This window comes from Bombina bombina, chromosome 1, assembly GCF_027579735.1.
Source record: "Bombina bombina isolate aBomBom1 chromosome 1, aBomBom1.pri, whole genome shotgun sequence".
Taxonomy (NCBI): domain Eukaryota; kingdom Metazoa; phylum Chordata; class Amphibia; order Anura; family Bombinatoridae; genus Bombina; species Bombina bombina.
Window position 1 is genome coordinate 232,919,366 of NC_069499.1, and position 19,047 is coordinate 232,938,412.

The following is a 19,047-nucleotide window of genomic DNA, read 5'->3' on the forward strand; positions in this document are numbered from 1 at the left end:
CTGGGGTTCCTTGAGAGCTGGTCTCTGGAGGAGTCCAACCTCCCCATCAACTTTCTGGAATGGAGAGCCATCTTCAATGCTCTGATGACGTGGCCTCAACTTCGTTCTGTACTTTTTATCAGATTTAAATCGGACAATATAACATCTGTGGCCTATATCAATCATCAGGGAGGAACAATGAGTTTCCTGGCTATGAAGGAAGTCTCTTGCATCCTTCAGTGGGCAGAGTCCCACAATTGTCACATTCAGACCATTCATATGCCAGTAGTGGACAATTGGGCGGCGGGCTACTTGAGCAGACAGATGTTCCACCCAGGGGAGTGGGCTCTTCATCCGGAGGTGTTTTCCAAGATAACGCTCAGGTGGGGTGTTCCGGAGATAGACCTCATGGCTTCCCATCTCAATACCAAAATGGCCATATACGGATTGAAATCGACGGACCCTTAGGCAGTGTTGGTGGACGCATTAGCGGTTCCTTGGAAGTTCAAACTTATTTATCTGTTCCCTCAGTTTGCTCTTCTTTCCAGGATCATAGCCCATATCAAATAGGAGCGGGTCTTGGTGATCCTAATTGCTCCTGCTTGGCCTCACAGGACTTGGTTTGCCGACTTTGTGAAGATGTCATCCTTCCCTCCTTGGAGGTTACCTCTGAGGGCAGGGTCTGTTCCTTTATCAAAATCCAGATTCTCTGAGGCTGACTGCGTGGAGATTGAACACTTAGTTCTGTCTAAAAGAGGTTTTTCCGACATGGTCATTGAAACTCTGATCTAGGCTCGTATGCCGGTGACTTGTCGGATGTATCACAAGGTGTGGCGCACTTACCTAACCTGGTGCGAGGCTCGAGGTTTCCCTTGGCACAAGGTGAGAGTTCTTTGGATTCTGTTCTTTCTACAAGAGGGTTTGGTGAAAGGTCTGTCTACCAGTTCTCTTAAGGGTCAGATTTCTGCCCTTTCTGTATTGCTACACAAAAGGTTAGCTAATTTTTCTGACGTTTAGTCCTTTGTTCAGGCCCTAGTTAGAATCAGGCCTGTGTTTAAACATGTTGCGCTCCCCCTTGGAACCTTAATCTTGTTCTTTGTGTTTTTCAACAGGCTCCGTTTGAGCCTATGCATTTTGTTGATATTAAACTTTTATCTTGGAAAGTTTTGTTTTTGTTGGCTATTTCTTCTGCTCGTAGAGTTTCAGAATTATCTGCCTTACAGTTTGATTCTCCTTATCTGGTTTTCCGTGTGGATAAGGCAATCCTACGTACCAAGTTGGGTTTTCTTCCTAAGGTGGTCTCTGACCGCAATATCAATCAGGAGATTGTAGTTCCTTCCTTTTGTCCTAATCATCCTTCTCAGAAGGTGCGTGCTTTGAAATTCTATCTCCATGCTACCAAGGATTTTAGACAATCTACTTCCTTGTTTGTTGTTTAAGCCAGTAAGAACAAGGGTCAAAAGGTCACTGCAACTACCCTTTTCTCCTACATTGGTGTATCCGGTCCACGGCTTCATCCTTACTTGTGGGATATTCTCAATCCCTACAGGAAGTGGCAAAGAGAGCACATAGCAGAGCTGTCCATATAGCTCCCCTGAGGCTCCGCCCCCCCCAGTCATTCTCTTTGCCGCTCTATCTAGTAGCATCTCCACGGGGGTGGTAAAGAGTATGTGGTGTTTAGTTGTAGTTTTTTATTCTTCTATCAAGAGTTTGTTATTTTAAAATAGTGCCGGCTTGTACTATTTACTCTGCAGCAGAAAGTGATGAAGATTTCTGCAGAGAGGAATATGATTTTAGCACCAGTAACTAAAATCCATTGCTGTTCCCACGCAGGACTGTTGAAACCAGAGAACTTCAGTTGGGGGGAACAGTTTGCAGGCTTAACTGCTTCAGGTATGATCAGTCATTTTTCTAACAAGACCTAGTAATGCTAGAAGACTGTCAGCAATCCCCTCTGGGATAGGTAAGCCATTTTTCTTAGACTGTGTATAAAATTATGGCTTATATTAAGGGCTCTATGCTGGTTGACAATATTGTGGGCTAAATCGATTGCTTTTTAGCATGTTTTCACTATAAATAAGGTGTTTTTTCAGACTTTAAAACACTTTTGGGGTTTTATTTTGCGCCTGGCACTTATTTGGACACCTATTCTAGTCAGAAAGGCCCCTCCACTCTGGAATGAAGAGGGAGGAGGCCTCATTTTCAAGCCTCAATTGCACAGTTGTTTTGCTTAGGCAGTTCATGCAGCTTCACGTGGGGAGTCCAGAGGCATCAGAAAAGACTCCAGAGAGGCTTATGTCCTACTAAAATAATCCCTAAGGAAGGTAAAGGCCACAGTGGAAGCTGTGGCATAGTACTGTAGTGTTTTTAACAGGTTAATTGCTGTTATTAGCTCCGGTTTGGGCATTAAGGGGTTAATTGGTCTGAAAATTTGTGTGCAATCCTTTTAAAGCATTAAGACACTGTGGTGAAACTTTCATTAAAATCGGATGTTTATTTGATGGGTTTTTTGATGTTTTAGTAATAGAGTGCACTTTTATTATTTAAAGACACAGTAACGTTTTTGTCAAAAATAATTTTTATTGCATTGAAGATCTGTTTAAGTCTGTCAAACATGTCTGACCCTTCAGATAACCTATGTTCTGTATGTTCAAAGGCCAAGGTGGTTCCCCCATTAAATTTATGTGTGAAGTGTGCCATAGCGTCCAAACAGCTTAAGGACCGTACAATCACGCTTAAAGATATAGCCCAAGATGATTCTTTAGCTGAAGGTAGTGAGGATAGCTCACTATCCTCTCCTTCTGTGTCAACACCAGCTATGCCCGCGCAAGCGATGCCCAGTACATCTAGCGCGCCAATTGCTATTACTATGCAACAGTTAGCAGCAGTAATGGATAATTCTCTCGCAGCATTTTTATCCAAACTGCCAGCTTTTCCTAGGAAGCGTGATTGCTCAGTTTTAAATACAGAAAACGAGCAAGCAGACGCAGAGGATCTGTAGTGCCCTCACATCAATCTGACTTGGCGGTGAGGGAGGGCCTGTCTGAGGGAGAAATTTCTGACACAGGAAAAGTTTCTCAGCAGGTAGAGCCTGATACCATAGCATTTAAATTTAAGCTTGAACACCTCCGCACTCTACTTAAGGAGGTCCTAGCTACTCTTGATGATTGTGACCCTTTGGTGGTCCCAGAAAAATTGTGTAAAATGGATAAATTCTTAGAGGTCCCAGTACACACTGATGCGTTTCCGATACCTAAGAGGGTGGCGGATATAGTGAATAAGGAGTGGGAGAAGCCAGGTGTACCTTTTGTTCCCCCTCCTATATTTAAGAAAATGTTCCCCATTGTTGACCCCAGAAGGGACGCGTGGCAGACGGTCCCTAAGGTAGAGGGGGCAGTTTCAACGCTTGCTAAGCGCACAACTATACCAATAGAAGACAGTTGCGCTTTCAAAGATCCTATGGATAAAAAATTAGAAGGTTTACTTAAGAAAATTTTTGTTCAACAAGGTTTTCTTCTTCAACCAATTTCTTGCATTATTCCTGTAACCACTGCAGCTGCTTTTTGGTTTGAGGAATTAGAAAACTCGCTCCAGAAGGAGACTTCTTATGATGAAGTCATGGATAGAATTCACGCCCTGAAGTTGGCTAATAATTTCATTACAGATGCCGCTTTTCAGTTAGCTAAATTACCGGCGAAAAATTCTGGTTTCGCAATAGTGGCGCGTAGGGCGCTTTGGCTAAAATCGTGGTCGGCGGATGTGTCGTCCAAAACAAAACTGCTTAATATTCCTTTCAAGGGTAAGACCCTATTCAGGCCAGAGTTGAAAGAAATTATTTCAGATATCACTGGGGGAAAGGGCCATGCCCTTCCACAGGATAGACCTTTCAAAGCTAAAAATAAGTCTAATTTTCGTTCCTTTCGCAATTTCAGGAACGGACCGGCTTCTACCTCTACAGCCACTACGCAAGAGGGTAACGCACCCCAGCCCAAACCAGCATGGAAACCATTGCAAGGCTGGAACAAGGGTTAACAGGCCAAAAAAGCCTGCTGCTGTTACCAAGACAGCATGAAGGGGTAGCCCCCGATCCGGGACCGGATCTAGTAGGGGGCAGACTTTCTCTCTTTGCTCAGGCCTGGGCAAGAGATGTTCCGGACCCCTGGGCACTAGAAATTGTCTCTCAGGGGTATCTTCTAGAATTCAAGGACCTTCCTCCAAGGGGAAGGTTCCACATGTCTCGCTTATCTTTAGACCAGATAAAGAGACAGGCATTCTTACATTGCGTAGAAGACCTTTTAAAAATGGGAGTGATAAACCCAGTTCCAACAGCAGAACAAGGACTGGGATTTTACTCAAACCTGTTTGTAGTTCCCAAAAAGGAAGGAACTTTCAGGCCAATTCTGGATTTAAAGATCCTAAACAAATTCCTCAGAGTTCCATCATTCAAAATGGAAACCATTCGGACAATTTTACCAATGATCCAGGAGGGTCAATATATGACTACCGTGGATTTAAAGGATGCGTACCTGCATATTCCTATCCACAAAGATCACCATCAGTTTCTGAGGTTCGCCTTTCTGGACAAGCATTACCAGTTCGTGGCTCTTCCCTTCGGATTGGCCACTGCTCCCAGAATTTTCACAAAGGTGCTAAGGCCAAGGGGCATTGCAGTAGCACCTTACCTAGACGACATTTTAATACAGGCGTCGTCCTTTCACAAAGCAAGGGCTCATACGGACATTGTTCTAGCCTTTCTAAGGTCTCACGGGTGGAAGGTGAACAGGTGAAAAAAGTTCTCTGTCCCCGTTCACAAGGGTTCCCTTCCTGGGAACAATAATAGACTCAGTAGAAATGAAAATCTTTCTGACAGAGGTCAGGAAATTAAAACTTTTGAACACTTGTCGAGTTCTTCAATCCATTCCTCAACCCTCCATAGCTCAGTGCATGGAGGTGATAGGACTAATGGTTGTGGCAATGGACGTGGTTCCTTTTGCTCGAATTCATTTAAGACCATTGCAACTGTGCATGCTCAAACAATGGAATGGGGATTATGCAGATTTGTCTCCCCAGATTCAGATGGACCAGCAAACCAGAGACTCACTCCTCTGGTGGTTGTCTCAGGATCACCTGTCTCAAGGAATGAGTTTCCGACCTCTTAGGCTGGGGCGCGGTCTGGAAGTCCCTGAAGGCTCAGGGTCTATGGTCTCGGGAAGAATCTCTTCTCCCGATAAACATTTTGGAATTGAGAGCGATATTCAATGCGCTCCAGGCATGGCCTCAACTAGCGGAGGCCAAATTCATCAGATTTCAGTCGGACAACATGACGACTGTAGCGTACATCAATCTTAAGGGGGGAACAAAGAGTTCCCTGGCGATGAGGGAGGTATCCAAGATCATCAAATGAGCAGAGGATCACTCCTGCCATCTATCAGCAATTCACATCCCAGGAGTGGACAACTGGGAAGCGGATTATCTGAGTCGTGAGGTTTTTGCTCAGCTGACCCAGCTATGGGGCATTCCAGATCTGGATCTGATGGCGTCACGTCAGAACTCCAAAGTTACACGTTACGGGTCCAGGTCCAGGGATCCCAAGGCGACATTGGTAGATGCCTTAGTAGCGCCTTGGTCGTTCAATCTAGCTTATGTCTTTCCACCGTTTCCCCTTCTCCCCCGGCTAGTATCCAGGATCAAACAGGAGAAGGCTTCGGTAATTCTGATAGCTCCTGCGTGGCCACGCAGGACTTGGTAAGCAGACCTAGTGAATATGTCATCGGTTCCACCATGGAAGCTGCCTTTGAGGCAGGACCTTCTAATTCAAGGTCCATTCGAACATCCAAACCTAGTTTCTCTGCAACTGACTGCTTGGAGATTGAACACTTGATTCTAGCTAAGCGTGGGTTTTTTCGGAATCAGTTATAGATACTCTGATCCAGGCTAGAAAGCCTGTCACCACGAAAATTTACCATAAGATATGGCGGAAATATCTTTGCTGGTGCGAATCCAAGGGTTACTCATGGAGTAAGATTAGGATTCCAAGGATACTATCTTTTCTCCAAGAAGGATTGGAGAAAGGTCTGTCAGCTAGTTCTTTAAAGGGACAGATATCTGCTCTGTCTGTTTTGTTACACAAGCGTCTGGCAGCCATGCCAGATATTAAGGCGTTTGTACAGGCTTTAGTCAGAATCAAGCCTGTCTACAGACCTGTGGCTCCTCCATGGAGTCTAAATTTAGTTCTTTCAGTTCTTCAAGGGGTTCCGTTTGAACCTCTACATTCCATAGATATTAAGTTACTATCTTGGAAAGTTTTGTTTTTAGTAGCTATTTCTTCTGCTAGAAGAGTTTCTGAAATGTCTGCTTTGCAGTGTAATTCACCCTATCTGGTGTTTCATACAGATAAGGTCGTTTTACATACCAAACCTGGTTTTCTTCCAAAAGTGGTTTCCAATAAGAATATCAACCAGGAAATAGTTGTTCCTTCTCTGTGTCCTAATCCAGTTTCTAACAAGGAACGTCTGTTACACAATCTTGATGTGGCTGAAAAGCATCATCCGGTTGGTTTATGAGACTGCTGGAAGGCAGCCTCCTGAACGAATTACAGCTCACTCTACTAGAGCTGTGGCTTCCACATGGGCTTTCAAGAATGAGGCTTCTGTTGAACAGATTTGTAAGGCAGCGACTTGGTCTTCACTGCATACGTTTGCCAAATTTTACAAATTCGATACTTTTGCTTCTTGGGAGAAAGGTTTTCAAGCAGTGGTGCCTTCCGTTTAGGTTACCTGACTTGTTCCCTCCCTTCATCCGTGTCCTAAAGCTTTGGTTTTGGTTCCCACAAGTAAGGATGAAGCCGTGGACCGGATACACCAATGTAGGAGAAAACAGAATTTATGTTTACCTGATAAATTTCTTTCTCCTACGGTGTATCCGGTCCACGGCCCGCCCTGGCATTTTGGTCAGGTTTAAATTTATTTTTTGTAAACTACAGTCACCACTGCACCCTATGGTTCTCCTTTTTCTCCTAACCGTCGGTCGAATGACTGGGGGGGCGGAGCTTGAGGGGAGCTATATGGACAGCTCTGCTGTGTGCTCTCTTTGCCACTTCCTGTAGGGATTGAGAATATACCACAAGTAAGGATGAAGCCGTGGACCGGATACACCGTAGGAGAAAGAAATTTATCAGGTAAACATAAATTCTGTTTCCTTTTGGCTGAGGAGTGTCATTCGTTTGGCTTATAAGGAAGCTGGTCAGCAGCCTCCTGACAGGATTACGGCTCACTCTACCCATGCTGTTTCCTCTTCTTGGGCTTTTAGGATTGAAGCTTCTATGGAACAAATCTGTAAGGTGGCTACCTGGTCCTCTTTGCTTACTTTTTCTAAATTATACAAGTTTGATTTAATTACCTCAGCTTCCATTGGGAAAAAGTGCTTCAAGCGGTGTTGCCTTCAGTTTAGGTCCACCTGCCTTATTTCCCTTCCTGTTCATTCTGTGTCCTCTCTAGCTTGGGTATTGGATTCCCAATTAGTAATTAATTAAAGAGTGGACTCTCTCGTGCCATTGAAAAGATATCAAAATGTATGCTTACCTAATAAATTATTTTCTTTACTGGCATGGAGAGTCCATAAACCTGCCCTATAGTTTTTAAGGCGGCATATTTACTAATCTTTTGTTACCTCTATACCCCTAGTGTTTCTCTTACTTTTCCTTATTTCCTTGACTGAATGACTGGGGGAGTATGGGAAGTTGGATAGATACTTAATGCTTTAGCTGGGATGTCTTTTCCGCCTCCTGGTGGTCAGGTGTTAAATTCCCAACAGTAATGAATGCATTTGTGGACTCTCCATGCCAGGAAAAAAAAGAATTGATCAGGTAAGCATAAATTTAGTTTTTTGAGTTTAGTGACCCTTTACACTTAATGTGTAAATTTTTCTTATACGTTTTGTTGCTAATGATGTTTTTTCCCCTCAGTTCTAAGCCTATGAAATGAAAACTTACCTTTTATAGCTTCCATTCTTGGTACTCGTGGTGAATATCAGTTCAGTTCCTGTCTGGTCCAAAATATTTACTATTCTGTATCATTTGATATATTCTGTCTGGCACCTATTTTTATTCTCTTTCCTAAGCTCAAACCATGTTTGACAAACTCTTCAATATTACTCTTTACATCTTCTAGATATGATTCTGCAAGAGTTAATCTTTTTTTATTGATATCTTCTTCCATTTCTCGTTTAGGAGAACAACAAGGTCTGGTTTGAGCGCCCACTGTCACAACCTTTGCTGAAAGTATTAGCCCTTGAAGTGTTACATCTCTTACCCCTGCGTTTGGTCATGCTGGATGCCATGATGTTTGATTTCACTTCCCTTGTTGATGGATATCTTAATACATATCGACAGAGAACAATGGAGTTGTTGGGCAGTACTGAGGTATTATGGTTAAATAGACTAATTTCATATGAATTTTCCTGTTAACCTGCTATATAGAAACAAATAATATTTAGCATTTACAGAGAACTAGTGAAGCTTTGTCTAAACTTTGTAGGTTTTCCTCTCTGTATTAATAATTAACTTAATCATTTTCTTTCATAATTAAGAAGAGAATACAATTTTAAACATTCCAATTTATTTCTATTATTTAATTTGCTTTATTTTTCAGATATCCTTTGTTGAAGAAATAGCAATGCACATGGGTGAGCCAATCACACAATGCCTCTGCAGCCACCAATAAGCAGCTACTGAGCCTATTTAGATATGTTTTTAACAAAGAATATCAAGAGAAGGAAGCAAATTAGTTAATAGAAGTAAATTGGAAGGTTTTTTGTTTTTTTTTAAATTGCATGATTTTTCTAAATTATGAAAGAAAAAATTGGGTTTCATGTCCCTTTTAAAGCATTATGAATGTCAAAATTAAGTTTGCATGATTGAGATTTTAAATGCACTTCTTTTTTAATTATTTAGTTGGTATCCTTTTTGTTTTGTAAGAATATGTACATATCATACATTACTGAGGACTAGCTGGTGATTGGTGGCTGCACACATTTGTCTTTTCTCATTGTCTCACCAGATGTGTTCAGCTAGCTCCTAGTAGTGCACTACTGCTCTAGAGCGGACTTTAACATGATTAATCCCTTTGCATGGCTTCAGCACACTGTTATATACAAGCAGCAGTGCAATAATATAAGACTTTTTTATGTATTTCTTTCTTGCATGTAATTGGCAAGAGTCAATGAGCTAGTGACGTATGGGATATACAATCCTACCAGGAGGGGCAAAGTTTCCTAAACCTCAAAATGCCTATAAATACACCCCTCACCACACCCACAATTCAGTTTTACAAACTTTGCCTCCTATGGAGGTGGTGAAGTAAGTTTGTGCTTGATTTTCTACGTTGATATGCGCTTCTCAGAATTTTAAAGCCCGATTCCTCTAAGAGTACAATGAATGTCAGAGGGATGTGAAGAGAGTATCACCTATTGAATTCTATGGTTTTCCTTGCGGGAAATCTTTTTCATAGGTTCTCTGTTATCGGTTGTAGAGATTAATCTCCTACTTCCCTTTTTCAGATCGACGATATACTCTCATGTTCCGTTACCTCTACTGATTTCAGTACTGGTTTGGCTATCTGCTATATGTGAATTAAGACACTCTCAGCTATGGTTTGGCACTTTAGGTATTAATATAAAGTTCTAAATATATGTATTGTACTTATATTTGCCATGAGTCAGGTTTATGTATATTTCCTTTTGCAGACTATCCGTTTCATATTTGGGGGAAAACATGTTTAGGAAAATATTTTTCTTACCTGGGGTATAGTCTTTTTTCTTTTTCAGCAGAGGCGGCAAAGAGCACCACAGTAGAGCTGTTAAATAGCCCCTCCCTTCCCTCCCACCACAGTTATTCTCTTTGCCTACGTTAATGATAGGAAGTGGTAAAGTGAGGTGTTAGATTAGATTCTTCAATCACGAGTTTATTACTTTTAAAGTAGTGCAAGATTGCGCTGCTTTGTTCTAGGGTGTAGCCGTAGTCCATATCAGTCTCTTCAGTAGAGAAGTGCTGGCTTTAGAGCAATGGGAACTTGTGGGACATAATTCTCACTGCGCCTCCCATATTCTGATGCTGTCCTTACCCTGAAAACCTGAGGGATTTTACTCAGGACTTTCGTTTCTTTACAGGTCCATGGGAGGGAGAGGACCTCTCAAACCTGGAAACTGCCTTGCTGCCAGGCAGAAGATGAGGTAAGTGTTAACTTTATTTCTGGGGGTAGAAAACTCAGAATAAGTTTGGGCACTTTATTTTCTATATACAGACCTCATGGTAATAATGGGCTCCTTATCAAGGGGTTTCAGAGAGAGATTATCCTAGCGTACTAGGCGTTACTATGGCAGTATGGATTGTGACTCTCTTCTCCCGGCAGTTCTCATGACTAATAGTAGCTGACCAGAAGATTTAATACGAGCAACGATGCAGAGTGCGAGCTCAGTGTTAGATTCACTATTAACATTTAACAAACGATGTACTGTAATGCAGGTTGGCTTCACTGTTAGATTAACAAACGGGCTAACTTCCTAATCTGAGACGGTTCGGTCGGTTATTTCTCCCGGTGGCTCAACTTATTAAAATAATAATGGCGACCGGGAGATGACTATCGATACACCCACGGGGCGGAGCTTGTGTGTGTGCTATAATGCAGGGTACGAGCTCAGTGTGACGGTGCTTCACTATTAGAATAACAAACGGGCTAAGCATCTTCCTAATCTAAGAGACTGCACAGTTTGTTATTTCTCCCGGTGGCTCAACTTAACAAAATAATAATGGCGACCGGGAGATGACTTTTGAAACGTCCACAAGGGGCGGAGCTTGTGTGGCTCCAATTTAGTTGCGCATCCCTTTACTAGGCTTCCGGGTTATCTGAAGGAACAGGGTATTTTAGTCAGAAGGTTTTTCAGCACCTCTTTCTTAGTGTTTCCGGTTATCGGAAGGACCTATAATTTCTCCAACATAGGTGTGTCCGGTCCACGGCGTCATCCTTACTTGTGGGATATTCTCTTCCCCAACAGGAAATGGCAAAGAGCCCAGCAAAGCTGGTCACATGATCCCTCCTAGGCTCCGCCTACCCCAGTCATTCTCTTTGCCGTTGTACAGGCAACATCTCCACGGAGATGGCTTAGAGTTTTTTAGTGTTTAACTACAAAGGATTTTAGACAAACATCTTCCTTGTTTGTTGTTTATTCCGGTAAAAGGAGAGGTCAAAAAGCAACTTCTACCTCTCTCTCTTTTTGGATTAAAAGCATCATCAGATTGGCTTACGAGACTGCCGGACGGCAGCCTCCCGAAAGAATCACAGCTCATTCCACTAGGGCTGTGGCTTCCACATGGGCCTTCAAGAACGAGGCTTCTGTTGATCAGATATGTAGGGCAGCGACTTGGTCTTCACTGCACACTTTTACCAAATTTTACAAGTTTGATACTTTTGCTTCTTCTGAGGCTATTTTTGGGAGAAAGGTTTTGCAAGCCGTGGTGCCTTCCATTTAGGTGACCTGATTTGCTCCCTCCCTTCATCCGTGTCCTAAAGCTTTGGTATTGGTTCCCACAAGTAAGGATGACGCCGTGGACCGGACACACCTATGTTGGAGAAAACAGAATTTATGTTTACCTGATAAATTACTTTCTCCAACGGTGTGTCCGGTCCACGGCCCGCCCTGGTTTTTTTAATCAGGTCTGATAATTTATTTTCTTTAACTACAGTCACCACGGTACCATATGGTTTCTCCTATGCAAATATTCCTCCTTAACGTCGGTCAAATGACTGGGGTAGGCGGAGCCTAGGAGGGATCATGTGACCAGCTTTGCTGGGCTCTTTGCCATTTCCTGTTGGGGAAGAGAATATCCCACAAGTAAGGATGACGCCGTGGACCGGACACACCGTTGGAGAAAGTAATTTATCAGGTAAACATAAATTCTGTTTTTATGTCGGTTCTTGCGCTTAAAAGACAGCGTTTCAACTGAGACAAGAATTTGAGCAGAAGGGCTGACAGACACCTCAGTTGGGTTAAGCTGAGGTGTAGAGGGGGTTTGCAGCACTTATCTACCTCTTGTTTCCCATTCAGCCATTTCTGCCAATTTAAATAAAGAAGTTACTCTAAAATTTAAAGAGACAGTAACGGTTAAAGATGTTAGTTTATTTGACTCTCATCCATAAGTGACCCAAGAGACCCTAAAGAATGTCTCCTTATGTTGTTGGAACAATGTGGAACTACCATTTCCTTTCTGTGTTCATTATGTTGTAAAGTGAACTTTACTAAAGGGATAAATAATTTTTTCCTCAAGTGTCCAATATATTTGGTAGCCCACACATGCAGTGCCCTGCTCTTCCTCGCAAACTCCATCTGGAGTTGCTTTGCAAAACATTGTTACTATAATGTCATTAGCAATATCTGTTACACTGTATGCTTTTCCCATGTTAAGCAGGGAATACGCTGTATTTCTAAATGTTTCTTCCCTGAAGATTGGAGGAAGATACTTCGGTAGCATATAGGGGAAAAATCTCAGACTCCGTCTGGGTTATACCTTTATCTGATACTGAAGTTGTTTCTTTCAGTTTAAACTTGAACACCTCGGTTTGCTACCTAAGGAGGTTCTAATGATTCTGATAGACTCTGGCATAATGGGTGTAGTCAATCCTAATCAGTACAGTAAAACTAAACAAGTATTGTTTGTACCAGAAAGACAGGGTACCCCTTTTTTTCTACATTTCCTAACTGGACGCTTCCTATGTCAGACTCTATGGAGAACTCTTGGCAGGTGGTTCACTAGGGGGTAAAAGAAGGTAGTACATTTACAATGACTACCTGCAGTGGTAGTATAACTAGTGTGGAAGCATAATGGATTAATGTGTTGTCTATATCCTAGGGACAGACACTCCCCTCAAAAAATATCCAGGACTGGATCGGGGCATTGAAGTTATCCATCCTTTTATCTACAGATGCTTGCCTTCAGCGGGAGTCAAGATTTCAGGCTTACTATAAGGACCCACAGTGACTTAAGATCCTGACTTAAGTGGGTTAAGATCCTGGTCTGCGGATGTCTCATTTAAGTCTAAATTTTTGGTAATCCTTACAAGGGTAGGACCTTGTTTGGACCTGATTTGACGGTGATATCTCTGATATTACAGAAATATAAAGCAGACATCAGAGTAATTTCCTTTCCTTTCAAATTTTAAGGAAAATCTTTCTACTCCCTCTTCCAAGCGGAAGCAGTCCAAGCCTTAATGGAAGCCCACCTTCGATCCGAGACCGGATCTTGTGGGGGACAGGCTTCCTTCTTCGTTCAAACAAGTTGCAAGTTTAAGATTTTCCTCCCAGGGGCATGTTCTGCCTTCAAGATTTTCTGCAGTCCAGACAGGATGAGAGGCGTTTTTACACTTGTATGGAACTTCTCCGACCTGGGAGTGATATTTTCTGTTCCAAGGCAGGAACGAGGTCTGGACTTCTATTCCATTCTGTTCGTGGTTACCAAGAGGGAACGTCAGTCTAATTTTATTTGTGAGTTTTATTAAGATGGAAACTATTCATTACATTCTTCCTTGGGCCTAAGAGGGTCAATTCATGACAACAATAGAATTAAAGGACGTGTTCCTACATATTCGTATTCTCAAGGATGATCACAGGTTTATAAGGTTTGCCTTTCTAGTCAAACACTTTCTATTTGGGGCTCTTCCCCATTGCTGTTGGCGATGCTTCAGTTAAAGGGCATTGCAGCGGCGCCCTATCTGGACGTCATCCTGGTCCAGATGCCATCCTTTCAACAAGCAAGATTCTTCTCGACATTGTGGTCTTCCGTCCTGAGATCTCTTGGTTGGAAGGTTAATTTGGAAAATGGGCTGCGTAGTTCCAAACTCAAGGGTATCTTGTTTAGGAACATTAAATTCCCTACCAATGTAGTCAGGAATTTAAATTGATTCTGATTTAGTTCTGCAGTCCTCTCCTTGGCCATCAGTGGCTCAGTACAGGAGATTATGCAGACTTGTCTCCTCAAATAATAAGGGAACAGGAGACGAGGGATTCTCTTTCATTGGGGTTGTCTTTGGATCATCTCTCACAGGGATCCAGCTTCGCAGTCCTTCCTGGGTGATTATGACAACAGATGCCAGCTTCTCGGATGGGGAGCAGGCTGGGGCTCCCTAAAGACTCAGGGGGTCTGGACTCAGTCTGAGTCTGTTCTAACCATAATCATTCTGGAGCTGAGAGCGATCTTCAATGTTCTTCTGGCCTGGCCACAGTTAGCCCGGTTCCAGTTTATCAGGTTTCAGTCGGAACATATCTTCAGTGACTTACATCTATCATCAGGGAGGAACGGGGAGTTTCTTAGCGATGATAGAGGTAACCTTAATAATTCTGGGGGTGGAAGCTCACTTTTACGGTCTGTTGGCGATTCTCATCCCAGGGGTAGACAACTGGGAGGCAGACATCCTGAGCAGGCAGATTTTTCATCTGGGGGAGTGGGAACTCCATCCGGAAGTGTTTCCATTCTGATTCTCAGATGTAGTCAGCCGAAATTCGATCTCATAGCATCTGGGCAGAATGCCAAGCTTCCGAGGCTCGGGTCAAGGTTCAGGGACCCTCAGGTGGTACTGAAGTTGCCCTGGCGGCATTGAATCTTCAGTTTAGCATATCTATTTCTTCCTTTGGCTCTTCTTCTTAGTCATTGCTTGAATCAAGCAGGATAGGACCTCGGGGATCCTTGTTGCACCAGCTTGGCCTCGCAGGATTTGGTATGCGGATCTGGTGGACATGTCGGCTCTGCCACCTTGGAAACGTCCATTGAGGATGGATCTTCTACTTCAAGGACCCTTCCTTCATCCTAATATAGTTTCTGTGAAGCTGACTGCTTGGAGACTGAAAGCTTAATTTTATCCAAGCGGGGGGTTTTCTGACTCCGTCATAGAGACCATGATTCAGGCTTGTAAGCCTGTATCTAGAAAGATTTACCATAAGATTTGGCGTAAATATCTCTATTGGTATGAATCAAAGGGCTTTTCATGGAGTAGAGTTACGATCCCTAGAATTTAGTTTTTTCTCCAAGAGGGTTTGGAGAAAGGATTATCGACAAATTCTCTCAAGGGTCAAATCTCGGCCTTTTCTATTTTGTTACACAAACATTTGGCGGATGTCCCAGATGTACAATCACTTTGTCAGGCCTTGGTCAGGATCAGGCCTGTGCTCAAACCAGTTACTCCTCCATGGAGTCTTAATTTAGTTCTCAAAATTCTTCAAGGGGCTCCGTTTGAGCCTATGCATTTGTTAGATATTAAGTTGTTTTCTTGGAAAGTTTTATTTCTTGTTGCCTGCTCGTAGAGTGTCAGAGCTCTCGGCAATGCAGTACGACTCTCCTTTCCTTATTTTCCATTCAAATAAGGTAGTTTTACGTACTAAATTAGGATTTCCTCCTAAGGTTGTTTCTGATCGGAACATTAATCAGGAGATTGTTGTTCCTTCTTTGTGACCTAATCCTTCTCAGAAAGAACGACTTCTGCACAATTTGGACATGGTCCGTGCTTTAAAGTTTTACCTGCAGGCGACTAAGGACTTTCGTCTGTCTAATTTGTTTGTGATTTTCTCAGGAAATGTAAGGGGCAGAAAGCTACGGCTACTTCTCTTTCTTTTTGGCTGAAGAGTATCATACGTTTTGCATATGATACTGCTGGACAGCAGCCTCCCGAGAGGGTTACGGCTCATTCCATGAGAGCTGTTGCTTCCTCATGGGCATTCAAAAATGAAGCTTCTGTGGAACAGATTTGCAAGGCTGCAACTTGGTTCTTTCTTCACTCTTTTTCAAAGTTTTACAAATTTGACATTTTTGCTTCGGCTGAGGCCGCTTTTGGGAGAAAGGTTCTTCAAGCAGTGGTGCCTTCCGTTTAGGTTCCCTGTCTTGTCCCTCCCGTATCATCTGTGTACTCTAGCTTGGGTATTGAATCCCATTAGTAATTAAGATGATCCGTGGACTCATCTTGTCATAAAAAAGAAAAGAAAATTATACTTACCTGATAAATGTATTTCTTTTTTGACACGATGAGTCCATGACCCACCCTGTTCTTGTAAGACAGGTTGTGGGTTATTGTAAACTTCAGACACCTCTGCACCATGACTTTTCCTTTCTTTCCTTAACTTCGGTCGAATGACTGGAGTGGGAGGGAAGGGAGGAGCCTTTTAACAGCTCTGCTGTGGTGCTCTTTGCTTCCTCCTGCTGACTAGGAGGTGAATATCCCATTAGTAATTAAGATGATCCGTGGACTCATCGTGTCAAAAAAGAAATAAATTTATCAGGTAAGCATAAATTTTCTTTTTTCAAATTGACTGCTTTTTCATTAAATTTTCGCGGGCAAAATTAGGCTCAAAAACGTTTCAAAATGCTGAAGTTTATTGCGTCATTTTTTTAGCGCAAGAATTTTTTTGGCGAGAAGGTTCGTCCAGTGACGCAAATTCGAGGTTCGTCTCGGTTGACGCTGAGTTTCCTTGCATAAGGTTGCGCCTGCAATAACACGTGTGTCATTTCCGGATGTTGGTAGCGCCAAAAAATTTCATTTTGCATTGTGCGTCATACTTGGCGCCAAAATAATTTAGTTATTTAAAATCCCATTCCTATATGCATCTTGTCATTTTATATGTCAAAGGGCTATTCTATTTGCATTTTTTACCCATTCCTGAAACTGCCATATAAGGAAATTGATAATTTGGCTTTATATGTTGTTTTTTCTCTTACATTTGCAAGATGTCTCAATCTGGTCCTGTCTCAGAAACCACTGTTGGAACCCTGCTGCCTGATAACAGTTCTACCAAAGCTAAGTGTATCTGTTGTAAATTTGTGGAGATTATATCTCCAGCTGTGGTATGTAATAGTTGTCATGATAAGCTCTTACATGCAGAGAATGTATCCATCAGTAATAGCACAATGCCTGTTGTTCCTTCAACATCTAATGTACATGATATCCCTGTGAATATAAAAGATTTTGTTTAGTCCACGGTTTTCATCCTTACTTGTGGGATTACGCCTCCTGGTCAGCAGGAGGAGGCAAAGAGCACCACAGCAGAGCTGTATATATACCTCCTCCCTTCCCTCCCACTCCAGTTATTCTCTTTGCCTGTGTTAGAGGTAAAGTGAGGTGTTAGTTATAGATTCTTCAATCAAGAGTTTATTATTTTTAAAGTAGTGCCAGTGAGTGCTACTTTGTTCTAGGGTGTAGCCTAGATCAGTCTCTACAGTAGAGTATTTGGTGGCTTTAAAGCAATAGGAACTGGTGGGACATAATTCTCACTGCGCCTCCTATACATATTTGCTGTCCTAATCCAGATAGCCTAAGCACACTTAACTCAGGCTTATCTTATTCCACAGGGCTATGGGAGGGAGAGAGAGACCTCTTACACCTGCTGGACTACCATGCTGTTGCACAGCTTTCAAGGTAAGTGCTAACTTTATTATTTCTCTGGACACATTCTCTCAGAAGAAAGTGATCACTGTATTAATACAATCACATGTCAAGGGCTAAGATAAAGATGGGCTCCTTATTGTGATGGAATGAGATACGTTATACAGACACAGGGACTGGATGGAATCAGTGTTATATTTCTCCCGGCAATTTTACCAATACATTCACATGTTCAGGACTAAGATAAAATTGGGCTCCTTATTGTGATGGGAAGCACTATGTTATATAGACACTGGGGATTCAATCAGTGTTATTTTTCTCCCGGCGTAAAATATACCGACTGGGAGATGGCTAACTTATTTCTGGTGTCAACAGCCTCCCAAACAAGGGACAGGTCAGACTGCACTGTAAGTATTGTGAAAGCGCAGAAAACCTCCAGGGTTCAAACCCATACTTTAGGAACATTAGACCACAGGTCTTATTAGGAGAATATACGGTAGCATTCTCATTTTTTTTTTCATTTGTGTTTTTCTCCCGGTGTCAGATCGATATAGATCTTAATGGCGACCGGGAGAGTGAGTAAGGTGACGCCCACGATGGGCGGAGTTATCTCCCCGCCGTTTTTGAGCTCCTTACTCCATCTCTGATCGCGGTACAGCGAGAGTGCTAGGAGATGGAGTACTGTTACGCCCACGAAGGGCGGAGCTTCACGAGCATGGTTAGTTGCCTTCTCTTTCTCCATTAAAAAGGATACCGGAGGGCAGAGTATTTAACTCAGTTTTGTGGCGATCAGTGCTAGACCTATATACATTGTGGGTCAGATGTGTTAAAAGGTCTCTGTTGGCTATACTGTTTACTTGGACGCTTGGGCACCTTTAGCATAATAGCTAAGGTTAAGCAGGTCCAGTACTGTTTGCTTGATACTTAAATGTCAGTTTGCAAAGCACAATAAACTCATTGTGATTTTTTTTATCTGTGATCTTTATTATATAGATTCAGTAGCTTGGGGTAGTTCATCCTTGTGATAGGGTCCTACAAAAGCACACAACAGATAATGTTATTTTAACATTTACAGAAACAAATGTGTCCTTTTTTAATATATGTACTCTTTTTAACGCTATTGCTGTTAGGAGTCTGGTGACAACGGTAAATCCATGCCACAATTTTATACTATAGTGTCCAGAATAATTTTGAACCACAGGCAGTACTCTGCGGTTCCTTACAAAGACATTGCTTTCTCCAACATAGGTGTGTCCGGTCCACGGCGTCATCCTTACTTGTGGGATATTCTCTTCCCCAACAGGAAATGGCAAAGAGCCCAGCAAAGCTGGTCACATGATCCCTCCTAGGCTCCGCCTACCCCAGTCATTCTCTTTGCCGTTGTACAGGCAACATCTCCACGGAGATGGCTTAGAGTTTTTTAGTGTTTAACTGTAGTTTTTATTATTCAATCAAGAGTTTGTTATTTTGAAATAGTGCTGGTATGTACTATTTACTCAGAAACAGAAAAGAGATGAAGATTTCTGTTTGTATGAGGAAAATGATTTTAGCAACCGTAACTAAAATCCATGGCTGTTCCACACAGGACTGTTGAGAGCAATTAACTTCAGTTGGGGGAACAGTGTGCAGTCTCTTGCTGCTTGAGGTATGACAC

At 42.5% G+C, this 19,047-nt stretch overlaps 1 protein-coding gene across 1 annotated transcript in view; it reads left to right on the forward strand.

The window, feature by feature from the left end:
- The window catches only part of EXD1 (exonuclease 3'-5' domain containing 1), a 594,484-nt gene that overhangs the window by 518,981 nt on the left and 56,456 nt on the right, over positions 1-19,047 (forward strand). The window contains exon 13 of the mRNA XM_053711728.1: positions 8,207-8,398. Coding sequence (XP_053567703.1) covers positions 8,207-8,398 — 192 coding nt within the window. The remainder of the gene's footprint in view (positions 1-8,206; positions 8,399-19,047) is intronic.